This window comes from Prionailurus bengalensis, chromosome B2, assembly GCF_016509475.1.
Source record: "Prionailurus bengalensis isolate Pbe53 chromosome B2, Fcat_Pben_1.1_paternal_pri, whole genome shotgun sequence".
Lineage (NCBI taxonomy): Eukaryota > Metazoa > Chordata > Mammalia > Carnivora > Felidae > Prionailurus > Prionailurus bengalensis.
Window position 1 is genome coordinate 137,010,465 of NC_057349.1, and position 20,591 is coordinate 137,031,055.

The 20,591-nt window shown below is 40.6% G+C and overlaps 1 protein-coding gene across 3 annotated transcripts in view; it reads left to right on the forward strand.

The window, feature by feature from the left end:
- Positions 1-20,591, forward strand: part of ESR1 (estrogen receptor 1) — a 376,750-nt gene that overhangs the window by 329,536 nt on the left and 26,623 nt on the right. For all 3 annotated transcript variants that reach the window (XM_043592625.1, XM_043592624.1, XM_043592626.1), the window contains one exon: positions 11,401-11,534. In XM_043592625.1, the coding sequence (XP_043448560.1) occupies positions 11,401-11,534 (134 nt within the window). The remainder of the gene's footprint in view (positions 1-11,400; positions 11,535-20,591) is intronic.

Consider the following 20,591-nt stretch of genomic DNA (forward strand, 5'->3'; position numbering starts at 1 on the left):
TAACACAGTAGAGAATGGTAGGCTGTCTCTTCCTGGAAGAGGAGATACCTATCTGAGTCTTGAAAGGTGAGAAAGAGATAGCCAAGAGCAGGAAGTGGAGGATGGGGATGATAATCCAAACATCACAAGCAAATGCTGTGGATCGTCTGTTCAGAAGTTTTGTGCAGTGAGAATTGCAAGGTAGGCAGTAAGAAACGGACTTGAGAAGACTGGACAAGGGCCAGAAATCCAAGGGCATGCTTAAGCCTTATCCAATCCCAGGGCCCTAACGCCGTTTACGGTTTCCTCTCGTGTCCTCACATCTCCAGCCTCAATCTACCTTCCCACATTTTCTGCAAATAATATCACTTCCTATTTACTAAACAATTTGAAATGATAATATTTCTAACAGTAAATGCAGAATTTCTCCCTTTTCACACGCTTTCTTCTTTTATTTTTCAGTTAGAAAAAGGCATACCTTTTATGTTGATATCAAGTCTGTACTCATTGATTTTTCCATGTCTCTCTCCTTCCCTCCCTCTCAGTCCCTCTCTGTAATCCATCCCAGTCTCCACCTTTTCCTGGTGACCTTCTAACTTTCAGCATCGTGGCCTCTCCTGTTCTGCCACTTCTCTGACCACTCCTCCTTTTGACTGGTTCCACTTTGGTTCTATGACAGAGATGCTGTAGCTCTCCAGTTTCCTCCCTCTGCCTGTTTTTTCTCTCTGTCTGTCTGTCTCTCTGTTTCACTGTCAGTCTGTCTCTGTCTCTTTCTCTGCTTTTCTTAATAGGCTCACACCTTTTCCCAGTTTTAACCGTCTCTATTCAAATACCTCCAAAATCTGTTTCCAGACATTTTTCATGCTCTGTTTGGGGCAATGTAAATTAGTACAACTATTTTGGAAGGCATTTAGGCAATACTTATTAAAGTTTTACATGTTTTTACTCCTTGGCTCTGCTATTATATGTGTAAGAATTTTTCTGTACACTTTTGCAAGTGTGGAAAATATGTGTGCAAGCATGATAATTGCACATTGTTTGTTGTAGCCCCAAATGGAAAACAATATAAATGCCCATCAATAGGGGAACACTTAAATAAATATAAACAGAGTAAAATACTAGATATTCATTTAAAAGGTGAGGGGCGCCTGGGTTGCTCAGTCAGTTAAGCATTTGACTTCAGCTCAGGTCATGCTTTCACAGTTCATGAGTTCAAGGCCCTCATCAGGCTCTGTACTGACAACCTAGAGCCTGGAACCTGCTTCAGAATCTGTATCTCCCTCTCTCTCTGACTCTCTCCTGATCTCTCTCTCTCTCTCTCTCTCTCTCTCTCTCAAAAATAAATGAATGTTTAAAAAAATTTTTCAAAGGTGAGCTGTATTTTGATGTGCCAATTTGAAAAGATGCCCACTGTAGGAAGTGGAAAAAACTAGTCGAACTTCATACATTTAATTCTGGCCTCTTTCTCAAGTTCTAGACAAACAGTTTCCTGGGTGTCATGTCTAGTAGATAGTCCTGTGAAATTTTAAATTCAATAATTTTTAAAGGAATTTTTTCTTCTACTGGCATATGATAAATCCTCTAGTTTTCTTTATTTCTTCAATTTTTTTCTTTTCTTTTCTTTCTTTCTTTCTTTCTTTCTTTCTTTCTTTCTTTCTTTCTTTCTTTCTTTCTTTCTTTCTTTCTTTTTCTTCTTTCTTTCTTCCTGAGAGAAGGAGAGTGTGAATGTGTGGGGAAGCAGAGGGAGAGGGAGAGAGAATCGTAAGCAGGTTCCATACCCAGCATGGAGCCCCACATGGGGCCTGATCACGAACTGTGAGATCATGACCTGAGCTGAAATCAAAAGTTGGAGGCCCAACCGACTGAGCCACCCAGGCCCTCCGATTTTTTCTATTTCTTCCATCATCTTTCCAGTCATCCTGGTATATAGTTTCAAAGGTGTTTTTAAATTCTTCCTTTCTTTGCCCAACTCTGTGGATCATTCACCAAGTCTGTTGATTGTTCCTTCATGGAAGACTTCCAAACTGTCCATTCTTTATCTTTGTAACCATGGTCACAGTCTTTTGCCTTCTCTTCCTTCCTCATGCCTGCAGTCTCTTTCCAGACTCCCTTCTCTCCCTCACTCTCCTCTGCACACTGACGCCAAATTAAATATACCAAAGCATCATGATCATGTCACTCACTGATAAGCCTTCCATGATCTTTTCTTATATATTATGTCCTAAGCCTTTTGTTAAGCGTACCACATGCTGACTAAGCTCTCTTTCTAAGTTTCTCTCCTTATAAACACCAAACTCTACCAGCTGGATTCCTCATGACTCTGTCATTACTCCCGCCTGTCCAATTTTGTTGATTCCAGTTAATCTGCCTGCGATTTTCTTCCTCCTACTCAATCTATCCTTGGAGACCTACATCAAATGCCATAGACTCATTGACATCTTTCCTAATCATGTCAGTTGGAAGTGATTAGAATCTATAAAGCAAGGTGCCGTAGAATATATTTCTTATATCCCTTTGATCAGTCAGTAGCCATGTCTACAGAAGGTAAGTATATTTTTGTATTCTAAATGTGCTTGTGTGTCACTGTGTCAAGAGTGTGCTGGGGCAGGAGTAGTCAGACTCCTGCATCTATTCTCTATCATGGAGTTCAGGCTAACAGTTGCCACAGATATCCCTAAAATTTCAGCTGTTCAACACACAAAAGTTTATTTCTTACTCAAGTCCGGTGTAGGCATCTTGATAGGTGATCTTCTCATTCAGAGACCAGAATCCTTCCAACTTTTGATTCTGCTTGGGTCCTGGAGATGCTCTTCATTTGGGCAGTAGACTGAGGAGAAGGACTAGGAAAGGCACACCTTATTTTTCACTCTTTCATCACAGAAGTGATGTACATTATTTCCACGCACTTTTCATTAGGCAGAATCCAGGCACATGGCCACTCTTAAGTACAAGGGAGGCTGGGAAATGTTGTCTAGGCGGAAATGCAGGAGAAAAGGAAATGCATTTTGGTGAATACATCAGTCAGTCTTTGTCAGTCTTCACTTCTGGTTAGCACATATCCATTTCTCCCACACATAGAGGACACACTGCTCTTCCCCTAGGGAAATGGTTCAACGTTGTAGCTATCGCTGTACCCACCCTAAGTCCATCAGCTGAAAGATTTCTCAGTGATGTGCAGTCCACTCCATCAAGCATGGATGTGACTCCTAGTTTGGCAGCCTCACCCCACAAATACACTTAATATCCAGTGTTGGAGTAAGGGCAAAGTAACTGCAGTTAAAGCTCCCACTGAGAAAAAAGGGAAGGGGGAATAGTCAGTATCACTCTTTCATAGCAGTTGTGAAATCCTACTGGGCAGAATGAGGGAAGGCTTCTATGGGAAGGATCCTGAAAGTTCTTTGAGCCCCTGAATCTGTTCTCTAGGGAAAAGGAGCTTTCCATTGTTCTCCGTGTACTCTGACTTCACCTTCTAGGAGGTTCTTTCTTCCCACTATTCTTTTTGGCCATATGTGAAGTGAGGGGTGAAAAGCTTGTCCTTTGCGTGAGCCATCCGGTGCTCACAGCACTTCCTGCCAATGCACATTCCGTGCCCACCCCAGCCCTTTCCCCAAAAACTGTGCAAATGAAGAACATTTCAAGGACCTGGACAGGGCAGAACTAGAGGTCAGAAGGATCTTGGGTCCCTGCAAGGGAAAGTCACCTACCAAGGAAGATGGCACCAAGGGAGCAAATGTTTCTTACGGCACTGCCTCATTTCCGGTACTATTTCTTTATTGATCCACACGGGCAAACCTGCTGGATCAAACAGCTACCACATCCCAATGGAGTACTTATTTCTTGTTCAACTTACGTCCAATGTGGGTGAGTCTGTCTATATGCTCATTCAGGCACACAGCTTATGTAATCGGTTCAAGGTCACATAATTGGTAAACAGATGCACCAGGATTTGAACCCTGGCAGTCAGACACCAAAGTCTTAACCACCCTCATCTCAAGTAATAAGCTGTGAGATACAGCCATTCACATTTTGCATCTTTCAAGATATATTGCTTATAATTTTCTGTCTCCAGCATTTTGTTCCACATGCCAAAGAGTTGTGTATGTAAACCTCTTGATCATACAAATATTTATGGAGTCATGGCATTTCAGAGCATATGCTGAGAGATTTTGTGGCATCAAAGGTAGAGAAACTCTTTAAATACAACAAAACCTACTACTATTGATTTTCAACGGCACCTTAATTTGTAATCTTTTTCTACTCATATTGCACTTTGTTTGCAGGACAACTTAATTAAATGTCTTATGTTGATCTCCCTGGTTTTCTTTTTCCATCAGTGTCTTCTCATACAGAGAGAGGCTATGAGGTAACTGCATTTTGTAAGATTAGTTTATTGTTTTTAATATTTTCAAGTATAATTTATTGTCAATCTAGCTAACATATAGTGTATACACTGTGCTCTTGGCTTTGGGAGTAGATTCCCATGATTCATCGCTTATGTACAACACCCAGTGCTCATCCCAACAAGTGCCCTCCTCAATGCCCATTGCCTATTTCCCCCTCCCCCCCCATCAACCCTCAGTGTGTTCTCTGTATTTAAGCATCTCGTAAGGCTTTCCTCACTCTCTCTTTGAAACTATTTTTTCCCCTTCCCTTCTCCCATGGTCTTCTGTTAAGTTTCTCAAATTTTACATATGAGTGAAAACATATGATATCTTTCTCAGACTGACTTATTTCACTTAGCATAATATCCTTCAGTTCCCTCCACGTTGTTGCAAATGGCAAGATTTTATTCTTTCTCACTGCCAACTAGTATTCCATTGTATGTATACCTTTATACCACATCTTTATCCATTCATCAGTTGATGGATGTTTGGACTCTTTCCATAATTTGGCTATTGTTGAGAGTGCTGCTATAAACATTGGGGTACATGTGCCCCTATGAGTCAGTACACCTGTATCATTTGGATGAATTCCTAGTAGTGTTATTGCTGGGTCATAGGGTAATTCTATTTTTAATTTTTTGAGGAACCTTCACACTGTTTTCCAGAGTGGCTGCACCAGTTAGCATTCCCACCAACAGTACAAGAGGGTTCCCGTTTCTCCACATCCTCACCAACATCTGTTGTTTCCCGAGTTGTTCGTTTTAGCCACTCTGACCAGTGTGAGGTGGTATCTCATGGTGGTTTTGATTTGTATTTCCCTGATGAGGAGCGACATTGAGCATCTTTTCATGTGCTTGTTGGCCATCTGGATGTCTTCTCTGGAAAATTTTCTATTCATGTCTTCTGCCCATTTCTTCACTGAATTATTTGTTTCTCAGGTGTTGAGTTGGTAAGTTCTTTATAGATTTTGGATACTAACCTTTTGTCTGATATACAAGTGCAGGTTTGATCTGCCTACATGCATTAGGATTCTTTGTTTTGCATGTGGAAATAGGCTTTCATTTCTATAAAGGATAAACTTCCGGGACATACCGTAAGCAAATGTTCTTTCAAGTTCCTTCTCCCACCACTTAAGTGCAGATGGACCGCATCTAAAGATGGTAAAGTACAGAACAAGGTTTCCCCACGAGGGGATTCTGAGGTGCTCTGAACAGGGATTGATGTAATGGGTGGAGGAGTTCATTGTCACAGCTGTCACATCTCACAGTGGGGGTCATGGGTTGGTCTGCTTGGTAAACTGCTTCTGATTTATGACTGATGTTGTGTTTCCTTTAAAAATAAATGTTGGTCCTTACCCTATGTGTTTCTCTGTCTCACGAGCAGCTCATGGATTTAGCCTAATTTTCTCTTATTGTGGCAACTTTACCTCCAGATTCTTATAATCACCCATTTCTGGTGCTATTGATTCATCTGTCCCCTCTGAAATTGAGTTAAATGCTCTAGTCTGATTGGCTCCTTAAGGTTAGTAGACAGTATTTCAGCAGGACTTGGAAAATGAAGCCCTGACTCCAGCATGTAATGACTTCAGTGGACAATAAAGTGTTCCTTTGTGTTCGGCAGACAACAGGTGTCTGTCTAACCTTTTAAGTCCACATAGGTTTGTACCTGATCTGAAAGGGACACATCATCAGCTCACTAGCTCACATCACCAGCCTTTTCACCTGTGCCAGCAATGCTCATGGAGATTCATGCATGCTACACAACCAGGCAGTTATCTCCAAGAGGACAGCATTCTAGTGATATACCAGAAACATCTTCAGGGCCATCAAAGCACATATTTTTAATTTATTACACAAAGAGCAGAATCGCTGAAGTGTTTCAAACAAGCGAGTTTTTCCCATTGAAAGGACAGTGAGTTTATTCTTATAGAGGCATCAGCTTCGAGTTCTTCAAGACTCTTACAGCACTGCTTAGAAAATTGCAGCTTCACTGGATTGCATATCCCCCCAGGAGCCCTCAAAGTTAAGAAGCACTTTTGTTTGCGTGGAAGGTCAGCCCCAGGGTCTTCTTATCATAATGTTTCAATGCTTTATACTTAATGTCTGCTCCCTCCACATCCTCTATAGGAACACACACACACACACACACACACACAGAACAAGAAAGGAATTGACAGCTGTGGGTCTGTGTCCTTGCTGGGGCTCTGGCTATGGTTCCTTTGGTATGTGCAGAGCAAGCAGCGGACCTGGGCAGGTGAGAACTGCTGGTTAGAATTGACAGGATATCTGGTAAGAAGAGGCTGAGAGGGGTCCACTCTGGCCGGAGGGGATAAGAACGAGCATCGTGCGGCGAAAATGTGGGAGACTGTTGAGAAGGGACCAGAAGAAAGAGAACTGCTGGGGCTCCACTTTCTCAGTTTCTGCACTGAACTTTTGCTCACAGCAGGTGAGCACAGGCTCCCTCCCACACTGAGAGTTCCTCCCCTGCCGGCGTGCAGTCTGTTAAGTAAACAGAGACTTTATACTGAGAAAGGAACATTTCTCTATTTTGGCTGTGAGTTGTTATTTTTAAAGCTTCATCCTCCGAACATTTTCCCCTATCCTTGTTTATTTTTTCACTAGAAAGAAAATGTGCTGCTTCTAAAAAAATTTTTTTTGACTACAGGACAAGAAAAACTCCCTTCTAGTGTGCTGTCCCTCCTTAAGGCCAAGTCACCCTTTGGTTGTGACCACTATTTCATCCCCCTGTTTAGCAACACAGAGATTCCCCTCTGCTTTGGTAGAGCTTCCACGAAGCCGGATATGGCAGTAAAACCAACATGCACTGTGGTAATTGTTTTCTGGATACTTGAGTCAAAAAGGCCAACCTCTCCCTTAACATCTGTGGCTGTATTTATCTGCATATATGATCGTAATAGTTAAATATAGCTGCTACGATGTACCGCATACCATGATATACACTTTACTTAAGACCCCACTTACCTTTATTGGAGAAGACTATGGCCATTTCTTCAGTATTGGTGGGGTTAAACTTGGGGGGGGGCTGCCATTAGTCGTAAGACTTTCTTTCTCTACCTTTTCTGGGGGAATGTATTCCATGGTCTTTCACCTTGTCTGTCTTGTCCCTTGTCCCTGTCCCTGGGACACCTTTATGAACAAGATCCATGTCTTTCTTCTCTGTGCCCAAATGTCTAACACAAGGCCTGGTGTATAATGGGCCCTCGGTAAATCTTTTTGAATGAATTAAAGTAGAGCAAGAAAGAAAGACAAAGAAAATACTGTTGGAATTCTTCCTTCTGGTGGTAGGTAGTATGGTTTGACTTAACAGTTTTGAGTCCCAATTCCCTCATTTGGACAATGGCAAAAATAATAACCTTAGAGGGCAGTTGTAAAAAGTAAATGAATTTATTGAAAGTGCCTAGCATATTTCAACTCATATATAAAGAGATGGTTTGTCACATAAATGGTGTTAAAACTAACTAGTTGCCTGGGACAAATACTAAGCTGAGTCTTTGTCTCATGTCTTACACAAAGTAAATCCTAAGCAATTCACAGCTCTGTGAATATAATAAAATCAATTGAGTTGTATACTTTATTTTTTTTAATGTTTATTAATTTATTTTTGAGAGAGCGAGAGCACAAGTGGGGTAGGGATAGAGAGAGAAAGGGAGACCGAATCCAAAGTCAGCTGGACCAGGCTCTGAGCTGTCAACGCAGAGCCCAACGTCGACCTCCAACTCATGCACTGTGAGATCACGACCTGAGCCAAGGTTGGATGCTTAATTGTGCCACCGAGATGCACCTTCACATGAGTGAATGATATGACATGTGACTATACTTAAGTATGGTTGTTGCAAAAAATAAATCCCAGATGATGAAAGACTTAAAAAACATGGAGCTGTACTAGAAGGAAACATAAGATAATTTTTTATATGTTATTGGAAGGGAAATGACATTTTCAAGCAAGACCTACTTTTCTAAACAAGGTTGGTAAGTCAATTATGTAATAATTAAATATTTTGCAGAAGAAAACACCAGAAAAGAAAGAACATGACACACCATTAGAAAAGGATTGAACATACACAGAACAAAAGGCTAATTACTATAAGATATAAAGGGCACTTAAGAATCAATGTGAAAATGACTAATAACCTAACAGAAAAATATCAGCAAAGGATAAGAGCAGACCTCCCAGAAAAGGAGTTTAAACTGATATATTTTTCTAGCAAAAGCCTGTTGGTACACACGTTTTGGAAGCAATGTTTGAACTATTTATCAATATTAAAAATGCATGAGTCCTCTGATCTAGCAATTCTACTTCTAGAAATTTTTCTATAGCTATTTGTACCTGTGTCTGAAGACAAACATAAGAATAGTTTTTGCATGAAATGTTTGTAATAGCAAAATACTTGAAGTCAAATGAAATGTCAACCAACAAAGAAGTGGTAAAAAAAAAAAAAAGGATAGTGCTTTGTTCAGTGAAAAACATATACTGTTAAAAAGAGTTATGCAGCTGTTAAAAACAGTTGATGAAGAACTCCAAAACACGTTAATAAAAAATACAACGAGGTGGTGGACAATGTGCTTACTGTTCATGTTTTATATTATTATTTTTTCACAAATATATGTTTACATATGCATAGGATACTTTATTTTATTTTTTCAAATGTTTATTTTGAGAGAAAGAGAAAGAGAGTGCTCACAAGGAGGGGAGAGAGAGAGAGAGAGAGAGAGAGAGAGAGAGAGAGAGAGAGAATCCCAAGCAGGCTCTGTGCTGTCAGCACAGAACCTGAAGTGGGGCTTGATCTCATGAACCATGAGATCGTGACCTGAGCCGAAATCAAGATTTGGACGCTTAACTCACTGAGCCACCCAGGTGCCCCAGCGTAGGATATTTTAAATTCTTCTTGTCCCCCTCAAAGACAACATGCCCCAAATCCAGCTTGTGAACAAAAACATGCACAGATTCCTGTCATATGTACGATCTCATTTAATTTCTGCATCAACCGTATAAAAAAGATACTAATACTTTCTTTTTTAAATATTACATATTACAAACCTTCAGGTTTGCTCAATTAATAGTTGCAACTACTAATGTCAAACCCTCTATGCCAAGGCTCTGTTGTACAGGGAAAAAGCCTAAATTTCTTATAATGTAGGACATCCTTGGTCACCTGACCCTTTCCTGCTTCCCCAGATTAATCTCTTAGCTCTTTCATACCTCTAGCATACTGGTCTGTGTTCCTTCACTCTGCTCGTCCTTTCCATGTTTAAGACTCTCTTCCAGTGATGTTTCACACTCCTGTTGAGGAAAAGCCTACATTTCTTAAACTATCAACTCAAATGCCACCTGCTAGGCTAATCCTTACCTGGCAACATAAATGGTTCTCATCCAGCCACAGTTCCCAGCTATACTTTCTCCTGTATTTCAAAAGCACTTTATACAAGCTGTTAGACCCGACTATATTATTTTAAGGTTATGAGCATATTGAGAGCAGAGGCCCTCCTTTTATTCCCGTAACTAGCACAATGCCTATAATACAGTAGCAAATCAATAAACACTTAGAAAAATCATTTACCCGAATCTTAGTCATTTTTGATTACCCATAAGTTGAAGAAATATTTTTTAATTCTTTTTAAGTTCCAATTAGTCAGCAGAGTGTTACATTAGTTTCAGGTATATGATATAGTGATTCAACACTTGTGTACATCACCCAGTGCTCATCGTGACAGTGCACTCCTAAATCCCCATCACCTATTTTACCCGTCCCCCTCACCAGCCTCCCCTCTGGAAACCATCTGTTCACTATGGTTATGAGTCTGTTTCTTGGTTTGTCTCTTTTTTTTCCCTTTGCTTATTTGTTTTGTTTCTGAAATTCCACGTGTGTGTGAAATCACATGGTACTTGTCTTTCTCTGACTGACTTATTTCACTCAGCATTATACTGAGGGAATATCAGTATAATTCATGTCACTTCATGCATGTTGCTGCAAATGGCTAGATTCCATTCTTTTTCATGGCTGAATAATATTCCATTGTTTATATGTACCATTTCTTTATCCATTCATCAACTGATGGACGCTTGGGCTGCTTCTATATCTTGGCCACTGTAAGTAATGCTGCTATAAAAATAGGGGTGCAAATAGCCCTTTGAATTAGTGCTTTTGAATTCTTTGGGTAAATGCCCAAAAGTGTAATTGTTAGATCTCAGGGCAGGCCTATTTTTAACTTACTGAGGAACCCCCATACTGCTCCCACAGAGGCTGCACCAGTTTGCAGTCCCAACAGTGCATGAGTGTTCCTTTTTCTATACATCCTCACCAACATCTATTGTTTCCTGTGTTGTTTGTTTTAGCTATGCTGATGGGTGTGAGGTGATATCTTGTAGTTTTGATTTGCATTTCTGTGAGGATGAGTGATGTTTATTTAGTATCTTCTCAGGTCTGTAGGTCATCTGTATGTATGTCTTTGGAGAAATGTCTGTTCATGTCTTGTACCCATTTTTTAATTGTATTCGTTTTTTGGTTGTTGAATTTTACAAGTTCTTTATATTTATTGGATATGTCATTTGCAAATATCTTCGCCCATTCAGCAGGTTGTCCTTTAGTTCTGCTGATTGTTTCCTTTGCTGCGCAGAAGCTTTTATTTTGATGTAGTCCCACTAGTTTATTTTTGCTTTTGTTTCCCTTGCCTCAGGGGACCTATCTAGAAAACCAGTTGCTATGGCCGACGTCAGAAAAGTTACTGCCTGTGTTCTCTTTGAAGAACTCTGTATTTAACATGGCATATTTTGGAATTGAACAGTATGTCTCTTCTAAGAATTTGAAATGAAATGTTTCATTGATGGAAAACCTTTTTTTGTTGGTTTTGCCTTCTAGAATTCAAATGAATGTTCATGCTCCATGAAGAGAAGAGGCTGTAGTTTTTTGTGACAGATTTGGAGCCAGTAGATTTTTTTGAATGTGAACCTTATCATGGATCTGAAAGTTTATCTGTGCTTTAATACTTTTTTTTTCTTTTTATTTTCTGTGTCTTCATAGGAACCAGGGAAAATGTGTAGAGGGGATGGTGGAGATCTTTGACATGTTGCTGGCTACGTCATCTCGGTTTCGCATGATGAATCTCCAGGGAGAGGAGTTCGTGTGTCTCAAATCCATCATTTTGCTTAATTCTGGTTAGTTGATAACATGGGGGAATTTAATGCTGGGTTACTGGAAGAAAGATTTACTTGTATTTTCCGCCAGATACAGGCTGCCTGTTACCAAGGCATAATATAATTTGAAAGAAACAACTGATGCACATTTGAAATAACCTGTTGTCATTGTAGACCAATTAGGGAGGTGGAGCCTGTCCTGGTCAAATCCGATGAATGAAGAAAAATTGGACGTTGAATCAAATGGACTTTTCATTGAAATGTTTGCATCCTTTTACAGATACCGGGGATGTTTTTATTTTATTATTTCTATTCATATTTTAGGGTGGATGTTTTTATTAAAATGGAACTGGTGTATAGATATATCTGTTGATAGCTATATGTGTCAGAAAAGAAGTGGACCGAGTGACCAATATCAGTAAGGATCCAAGAAGGAAAGAGGCTTATTTGGGATTGACCGTGTTTCTGGTCAAAACTGATTAGGTGACAAATATAACTGGCTCAGAGATAGAAACACCTGCTCCTAAAACTGAGGCATGTGGAGTATGGTAAGGTGGTCCAGCTGAAAAGCAGTTCTCATTTGGTCTGTTGGTGTCCAAGTCAACTGTGTCCTCCCACTGATTCATTTGAGAAAACTTAGCTGAGAGCAGCATCTGGGTAGGGGATTTCTGGTTTGTTTTGTTTTTGTTGGCGGTAAGGTTGGCTGTTGTGTAAAGATATTCTCCAGGTCACCCAGATGGAAAGTATGGCTTAGCACCCTGTTCCTTCTGACCCTCAGTATTTGGATTTAAGCACTAGATATCCAGTCTGTAGGACCCAAAGCTCAACAATTGGGTGTCAGCCGCACAGTTTTAGCCTGGACCTTTACCCCTATCCCTGGTTCTCTTGATGCCTCTGACCTCATTCTCACATAGAAACCATAGCTATTTTTAATCCCTAGGCCTGATTTGGATCCAGATGCAGTCTCCAATTTCCCAATAGCTGAACAGCAGTTTGTATCGATCACATATGTAGATGTTTTGTGCCTTCCTGATGAACGCTAACCCCTTTGCACCTCCCCTAGCCATTTTCCACTCCCCTTCCCCACCAGCGCTAGTCACCTGTATCCCTGTGTCGCTTAATGGTTACCACAGTAATCATTCCCACTTATCAACCGGTGAATGGAAATCTGTACTACTCCACGAGGCAAGGACTGAATTACAGAATGAAGTTATATGAACAATGATGTGATCCACACTAAGGAAGTGATTACCACTCCATTCAAGTTTCTGGTTCCACTCACATGCATTGTGCTTTTCATTTGAGTCATTTGTCCAGCGCATCGAAGGGGTCAGATCCCACAATGGCTCTTTATTGGACGACAGTTCTGGGAGCAGTGCCACTCGTCTGCACAGCGCCAGGTCTTGAACCTGCTCCTTCTTCAGTGGAGGGCTGGCACACACTGACGCTTCCGTGTGGGCAATCTGGAAACTTCAGGGGAAACAGGCCTATCAAGGCCTGGGACTTCCCCGCCCCACCCCCCTCCACACTTTTACCAGGAAATGATACTCCAGACAGGAAGTGAAAATTAGCCAGAGTTCTATAACCAACACAAGTAAATGCTCTGATCTTAGTACCCAAAAATATTTCCTTCAAATCTGTGTAGCCTCTTCCTACATTACCGTTCTGTTCCTATGACAGAGTTTTTTTTTTAATATTATATATATATATATATATATATATATATATATATATATATATATAAAAGGCAAGATTTTTGCTATGAAAATGTTGGATTCGTAGACCCAGGTGTTTTAAATCCCAGAGGAAAAAACTCGTCAGCCCTCACAAGAAAGTCTTTTGTTAAAGACTGGCCCCAGAATCTCAAAACATATTTCCCACCGCAGGATTGGCCCCTCCACCTGACTCTCCTCCCACTGGGTAAACTTTCCTACTCCATCCGGGTTCTTCTACTTATTTCTCAGGATCTTCTGTGAGCTTCCTTGCACTGATGGGTTGGAACACTATTTTGGAAACACGAAGCACTATATTTTGACAGGGTTTAGGGCTGTCTTTCTCTTGAGACATCGGGGCGGCAACGCATCTTTTCTATCGAGGACGGCACTGCTGGCTCGCGAGCAGTAACAAAACAGAAGCTGTCTCCCAACCTGTAAAAAGGGAAACCACTCTTTTTACTCCTGAAGTGAGCTATGTTTGGAAAAGCAGTTTCTGCTGCTGAGCACAGCTCCAAGTGTCTCATATTGTTCCTGAAAAACAGAATCAAAGAGGATACGACTTTAGCACAATGATAGGGTACTGGGAGATTTTTCAGAGTGAAAAAAGCAGTCAGTCATATGAGGGTTACCACAGTCCTAACAATCTTAGTCCACAATTGGAGGTATGGAGCTTTTGAAAAACTGAACCAATTCATGACTCCGATGCAGGGCAGTTCTTCACTTGTCATGAGATAAAGAACAAAGTAACCTTCGTTCCAGGAATCTCTTGACAGAAGCTGGACAGGATTCAGGAAACCTGAGTGGGAAGATGGGAAACAAGACCTCAGTGTGTGTGGGGGAACCTCGGGTTCTGTGTTGAGCCCCTGTCACCAAAGTCTGAGAGGGTGTGTTTTACATTGGCCTTGACTTTGGGGCAGAGGCACAAGGGTAGTTGAAAAGTTGTTCCATGGCCTGCTAGGAATGACTTTCAGCAAGACTCAGGAGGGTCTCCCAAATGCCAGAATTCCCATGGGAAGCCCCCTTCACAGCTGTTTGGGAATGGGAGATACTCATCGTGATTTAATGGGAGATACTCATCATGATTTAAGAATAATTTATTACCTTGCTTACAAAAGCCTAGAATCATCCATAGGACAAACACTATCTTTCCACTCTCCACTAAAGGCCAGAGGCGTTCCTGGTTAATCCAGAGATGCCTTCGCAAAATCAATGCCAGCTTCAAGGCATTCTGAGAACTAGCTGGAACAGAACTCAAACAAGGGAGTGGAGCAGATGAGCTCAGGCAAAAAGGCTGAGAGGGAACAGTGGTGGGAGGCGGGGCTGGTGCTGCAGAAGGGGACCCTGGACAGGGAAGGGGGTCATGTGTGCCTGTTTCCTGTATTCCCCCTACCCGGTGGGACTCCAGTCCTTCTTGATAATTCCAGTGTTTTTAATTCTTCCAGGCCCAGCTCAGACCTCATCTCATTCAGGAAATCTTGCTACCACTCAAGTCCATAATGAGCTTTCCTTCACTAGACTTAGTTCATTGAGCCAGCACCATACAACCTAGCAGTTGGTCAATGGTTGACTGATTTCATTCATGTGTTCAATAATTCAGACACTTTGTGCCAAATACACAAAAATGAATGTCATAGGTTTTTGGCTTATTTTTTTCTTTCAGTTTTTAAATTTAACTTAGATTGGTTCTTCATGCATGTGTATCCTGATTTCCCTATAAACTATTTGTACTTTTTTTACATTCTTCACAGTCTCTAACCTGTGAACTGTTAACAGATGTTATACCATCTAGTGCTTTAATAGATGCTTATTGACTGGACATGACCAGGGCGTTGTGGAAAGTTCCCATCTGTCACATGCTGGTTTTACTATTATGAAACATATCATCCTTTTCAGATCCAGATAATATCAAACTATTAAATGGGAAAAATAATGTCCATTTCCTTGGGCTACTGTGAGCTAAGAGGGAAACCATATATACAATGTCTAATGCAGTTTTTGGAACACAGTAGACTTCCATCAGTGACAGCTGTCATCATCACTTGGGAATCTCTGGCTCAAAAGGAGCCAGCCCATGCCTTTTTTTCAATATAATAAAGTGCTTTAGTTTAAAGGTTTCTCGCTAGGCTTAAAAAGTATGCAAGGACTCAAAGGTGATAATAACAATAGAGACTGAGACTGTTCCCCTGACAGTTGGTTAATTGTACTGTTTAATTGTATTGAGAGAAATTTTAGAGCAAGATTGATCTCATGGATGATAACTGATTGTTAATTGAACCTTAATACTGGCTGACCTTAATGAAAACTCTGCGGTGAGCCACTGACAAATCACAGTGAGCTCATTCATCTGTTCACTGTGTTTCTTCTCATGCCCCTCCCCCCGCCACATGTGAGTCCCACAAACTCCTCAGAGTCCACTCCTGTTTGGATCACTACCCTTTTAGTGGGTGTTTTTCAAGACTCAGAGAAATTCGCAAGTCAAAGCCTAATATGTACAAATATACAATAAATCTTTGGTTTGGCCTTCAGCATTCAACTTAATAATTCTTTATGCCCCTTTTCTGAACCTGTTACAGACCACAGTTCTTTATATTCCCCAGTAATTCCAAACAGTGTCACACACCTCACGCCCTGGTCACTTTATCCACCCAACAGACCACCAGACTCCAGCTCCCCTGTCCCCTGTGCCCCTCCTGAAATGTCTTATGCTACGGAAATATTGTATTACTGGTTATCGTTTCATCACAACTGTCTTCAGACACCATTTCCCTTTCCACTGGTGGAGTAATAAAGAAGAGTAAAGGTAAGAACCAAAAAAAAAAAAAAAAGAAAAAAAGAAAAGCAAACAGCAATGCAGGGTGAAAAGGAAAACAAAATACCAGAAAGAATTATGGCCACGTTTCTAAAGTGTGTACCCTGGTGTTCATTTAGAGAAAAAAGGGATATGGAGTATTGAATTGGCATGGATACTTGAAGCATAAACATAAAAACGATGCGCTCTCTTGTCTGTCATCTAGTTCTGCTTTGTTAATATAGCGAGTGTTGTCATCTTGGTGCCTCGATGGAACCTCCAGTACTGAAGCTATGGCATCCATTTGCTCCATATGTGTTCACCAGAGGCCACGCTCTGGGCAGACAAGCATTTACTTCATGATCAATTATAACCAGCTCTCATCACAAAGAATATTTGCTCTGTCTAGAGCTGAATTCTTTGCACTGTTAATTATTAAACAATTATTTAGAGCAGTTATATTTTTAAGTGGGAAATAAGACAATGACTCAGAGTCCCTATATTTAGAGGAAAGAACATTTTAAAAACATATTGGCTATAAACAATGAGGATCATTAATTCTCAGTTGAAGGTTTCTGACAGGCACAGGCCTTTGAGATTGTGAATGGACACATTGTCAGCTATGCTATGCTGTTGTTGTCACAGTGGAGAAGATTTAATTATATTATCTCTTGAGTTCTTTGTAATGCCAAGCTTCTTCTACAGGGAGCCTTCCTATTGCTATGATTTTGAGATAAATGCCACTTCATAATTAAGTGGCTCATCAACTCCTTCTCCCTGGCAGACTAGATTCTATAGGCAGTCTACTCAACTCTTAGAGTCTTTCCCTGCTACTAACTTCTGGTGCGGCTTGAAACAAGACTTGTGTCTCCACTGATTTCCTTGGTGTGGCATGGACTTTGTCATTAGAGAGGCCTGGCATTCTAGACAAGCAACTCTGTCACTTAGGGGAAGAAGGATGCCCTTTGATAAGCTGCTTCTCTATGAGAGGAATCTCTGTGTTCTTCTTAGCAGATAGATAACGCATAAATTCCTGGCTGGAAATTCTGAGGTGGGATTTCACCCCTGCCATTTGGGGTTAAAAAATTGTGTTCTCATGACCAAAATATCCTTCTTGTGAATGGACAACCTTAGATCCCAGACCAGGTGGATTGGGTCCTGTATCATGTTACAGACACCTCTCAGAGCTTCTGTGGAACTGAGGAAGCCAGCCAACTTCTTGTAGCCTGGGAAAGACTTGGTTGGGGGAGTCCCAGTATGCCTTTATGGGATGAGTCAAAATGCAGCAGCTGTTGGGAGACTGGAAATCCTTGCGGTGTTCCAATACGAGGAACAGTTTTACATTATATTCAGAACCTCGGGGAGGGACAGCTGCTTATCATTTTATGCTCACAAGAGCCCCAACAAAGGGGAAAGCCATCTTCTGGGTCCCTGATTCAACCACCCGTTGGACCCCCCTACTCCAGGGTCCAGAAATCAGTATTCTTAAGGCTGACCCACTTAAAAGGAAAAAATGCCACAGACTCCCCTAATACTGATGCAAAATGTTCTTGTTCTTTGTATTATAATGCTGCTGAAATATGAATAATCATATTTATTATTTAAATGGACAACCAAGTATAAACTTCCTTTATAGCTCTCATATAAGTACAAAACCAGAATAAACTCACAAATGAAATACAAACTAAAAGACAAAGCGATGATAATGTTTTTTGCAGCAATTGAGTTGCTGTTTATAACATGCTTGGGGTAGACCTCTGGTCTGCTGGTCTACCGAGCACTCTTGTGATGACTGCATTCCCCCACCTCTTTCCTGTGTTCAGAATGATCACAAAACCTCTGCTTGTGTGCAGCATGCTGTGACATCATCTGGCTTTGGCAGAACATGTTGGTTATGTATTTTGTTTGCTTCCATTCTGTATTTTATTTATCTGAGATACTTAAAATATAACTGTTGGATTTGAGGCAAGTGTACTGATGGAAAATGTGTTACTCAGGAAACAAAAATTATATGGATTATCTAGTTTGGTGAGTGTCAGTGCTTCACACATTTCAATCATCTGGGGGTCTTTTAAAAAACATCTCTATGTTACAACCAGGGATTCTGATGTAATTGATTCAAATATAATTCAGGTTCATGAGTATTAGTACTGTGTAAAGCTCCCCACCAAGACTTCAGTCTCATCAGGTTTGAGAACCATTGATGTAAGTGATTCAGAACATTCTGATATTAATGTCTTAATGGTATTTCTTAGAGATGATTACAATGAAAGCACAAAATCCTAAAATTATAAGACAATTTAAAGACCTTGAAGAATAAATTTTTAATTCTCAGGAATATGTGAAACGTCGTTTGAAAACTACCGGCATAGATGATGATATTTCACCTACATTAGAAGAGTCCTCTAGCGTATCATGAAACTAACCATTCTGCAGAGTGAGGAGGCAGCCGCTCGTGCTCAGAACTGTACATAAAAGTGAGTCAGAGCTGGGGCCACAGATAATAGACTCATTATTTCAACATCATGACATAAGGGCTGTGATGTAGATAAGCATGTGACAGGAGGATCCCTGCATGGGAACTGATAGGTCAGCTAAATCTTGAGGAGGAGCGGGACTTAGCTGGAGTCAGAAGCAAGACAAGGGGCAATGGCCTCACCATTCATCTAGCAGTGAGGATCTCATCAAGTCACTGGACTTCTCGTCGTTTGTTTCCTCAACCAGTAAAAAGAAAAAAATAAACAGTTCTGCCAAACGTATGTGTTTGTTATGACAGAGCAAGGTAGCTTAAAAATATAAACATCATGTCATCATTACTAGTATAGTCTTTTTTTTTTTTCCAAAGGGAAACTATTAGGCAATCAAATATCCTACCAAGATTTTGGTGTCAAGATCTCCCTGTTCTAATCAAAGGACTAGAAGTACACTCAGGGCCTATATTTGGAAGGGCCTTAGGTGCCCTCCTTTCACCTTCATGCCCGGCCTCTAGTTTAAAAGTGTTTTGACACTTGAACTGAAGAAAACCATGAGAAAAATGACAATAAAATCCCACTAATATCTCGAGCTCACAAGTAAAATAAAATATTGTTTTTAATGGGTTTATCTTTCCCCACAAGGTGCTCATTGAATAAGTAAAAGCCATGATAGAATGTGTATGCTTCCTGAAACATTTCAATGGAATGTCGAACTGTCCTGTAAAGTTTTAGTCTAAACCAAACATCCCTGCACTTGGTTGGAAGACCCACTTCTGGTCTAGCCTTCCACTCGTGGCCTTGTGGCTCCATACTCCTTCTCTGTTGGTGAAAGAAACATGGGGAAACAGACTTCCTGTTGCAAGTTTCTGTCTTCCCATCCCCCTTCCCATGGGGCCCCTGAGCACAGCATTCCTTTAGCTTCCTCCAGCACTTTCCCCGAGAGGGCATGTGGCTACTTCTGTATGTTGAGGTAGATTCAGACCACCTCAGGCCTATTTTCTCTGAGTTTTTACTTTACATCTACTTTTTGGGTGTGAGTTTTCTTCTGGCATATAAGAAAGACATCAGTACCCCCATGGAACCAAATGATATCCATGGCTGTTATAAGCTATTATTTGTTAGCTTAACTACCATTTACTGAGTATTCACTACTTTCCAGGCATGTGCTAAGTGCTGGAAATACACAGTTGCCTTTAGTTGCCTTATCTGTAGTAGTTTTTGCCCTGTGGTTTCCATGAAGTGAGGCATGTGGACTGCTCCCTGGCACCTAAGGACTGTTGCATCAAGGTGACTCAGTGGTCATAGCAATAATGATAGTAATAGCAGTGATTACTAAGGCAGTTCCTACCTCAAAGTCCTCATGGTCTAAAGACAGAGACAGATATAAAAAGAGAATTTATATTTTAAAAAATAAAGTTGTGATTATAAAACTTTATGTTCAGTTGAGGTCATTTAAGAATACAAAATACATTACTAAGGAAATCAACAACAACCCAAAGTCAACCAACCATCCGGACATTGCGATGTACCTCATTGCAATATAGTGGAAAGGGTAAGAGCAGGAGACTCTAGTTCCATGTTCAGCTCCCCTTTCTGATACGTCCTAGTTGTATGACTATGTCAGGTGTTGCTTACACCATTTGTGCTTCTGTTTCCTGGTCCATGAAATGCAGATCATAATAGCACCTACCTGCTAATACGAGTTAGCTCTTAAAACAATGCCACTTAGACCGACACTCCATTTGTGTGAGGTAGTATTTTCTTTTCTTGACATACTGTGAATATAACCATATTTTTATTTACGCATTTTAATTAGTATTATACTCATGTACTTTCTTTAAAAATAAGATTTTAAATGGCTGCGTAATCATGCATGAGGATATAACATCATTAATTCCACAACCTGATGCTGTTAAACATTTAAGTGCTTTCTCTTTTTTGGTGTTATAAATTATGCTTGCTTTGCATTCTTTCACTACATCTTTTGCCTACATTTGCTTATGGTTTTGGATATTTGTAGAAGTGGAGTCGCTCGTAAAAGGCCATAAAAATTCTTATGGCTCTTGATACATGTTACCTACTGTCCCAGAAGGCTTTATCA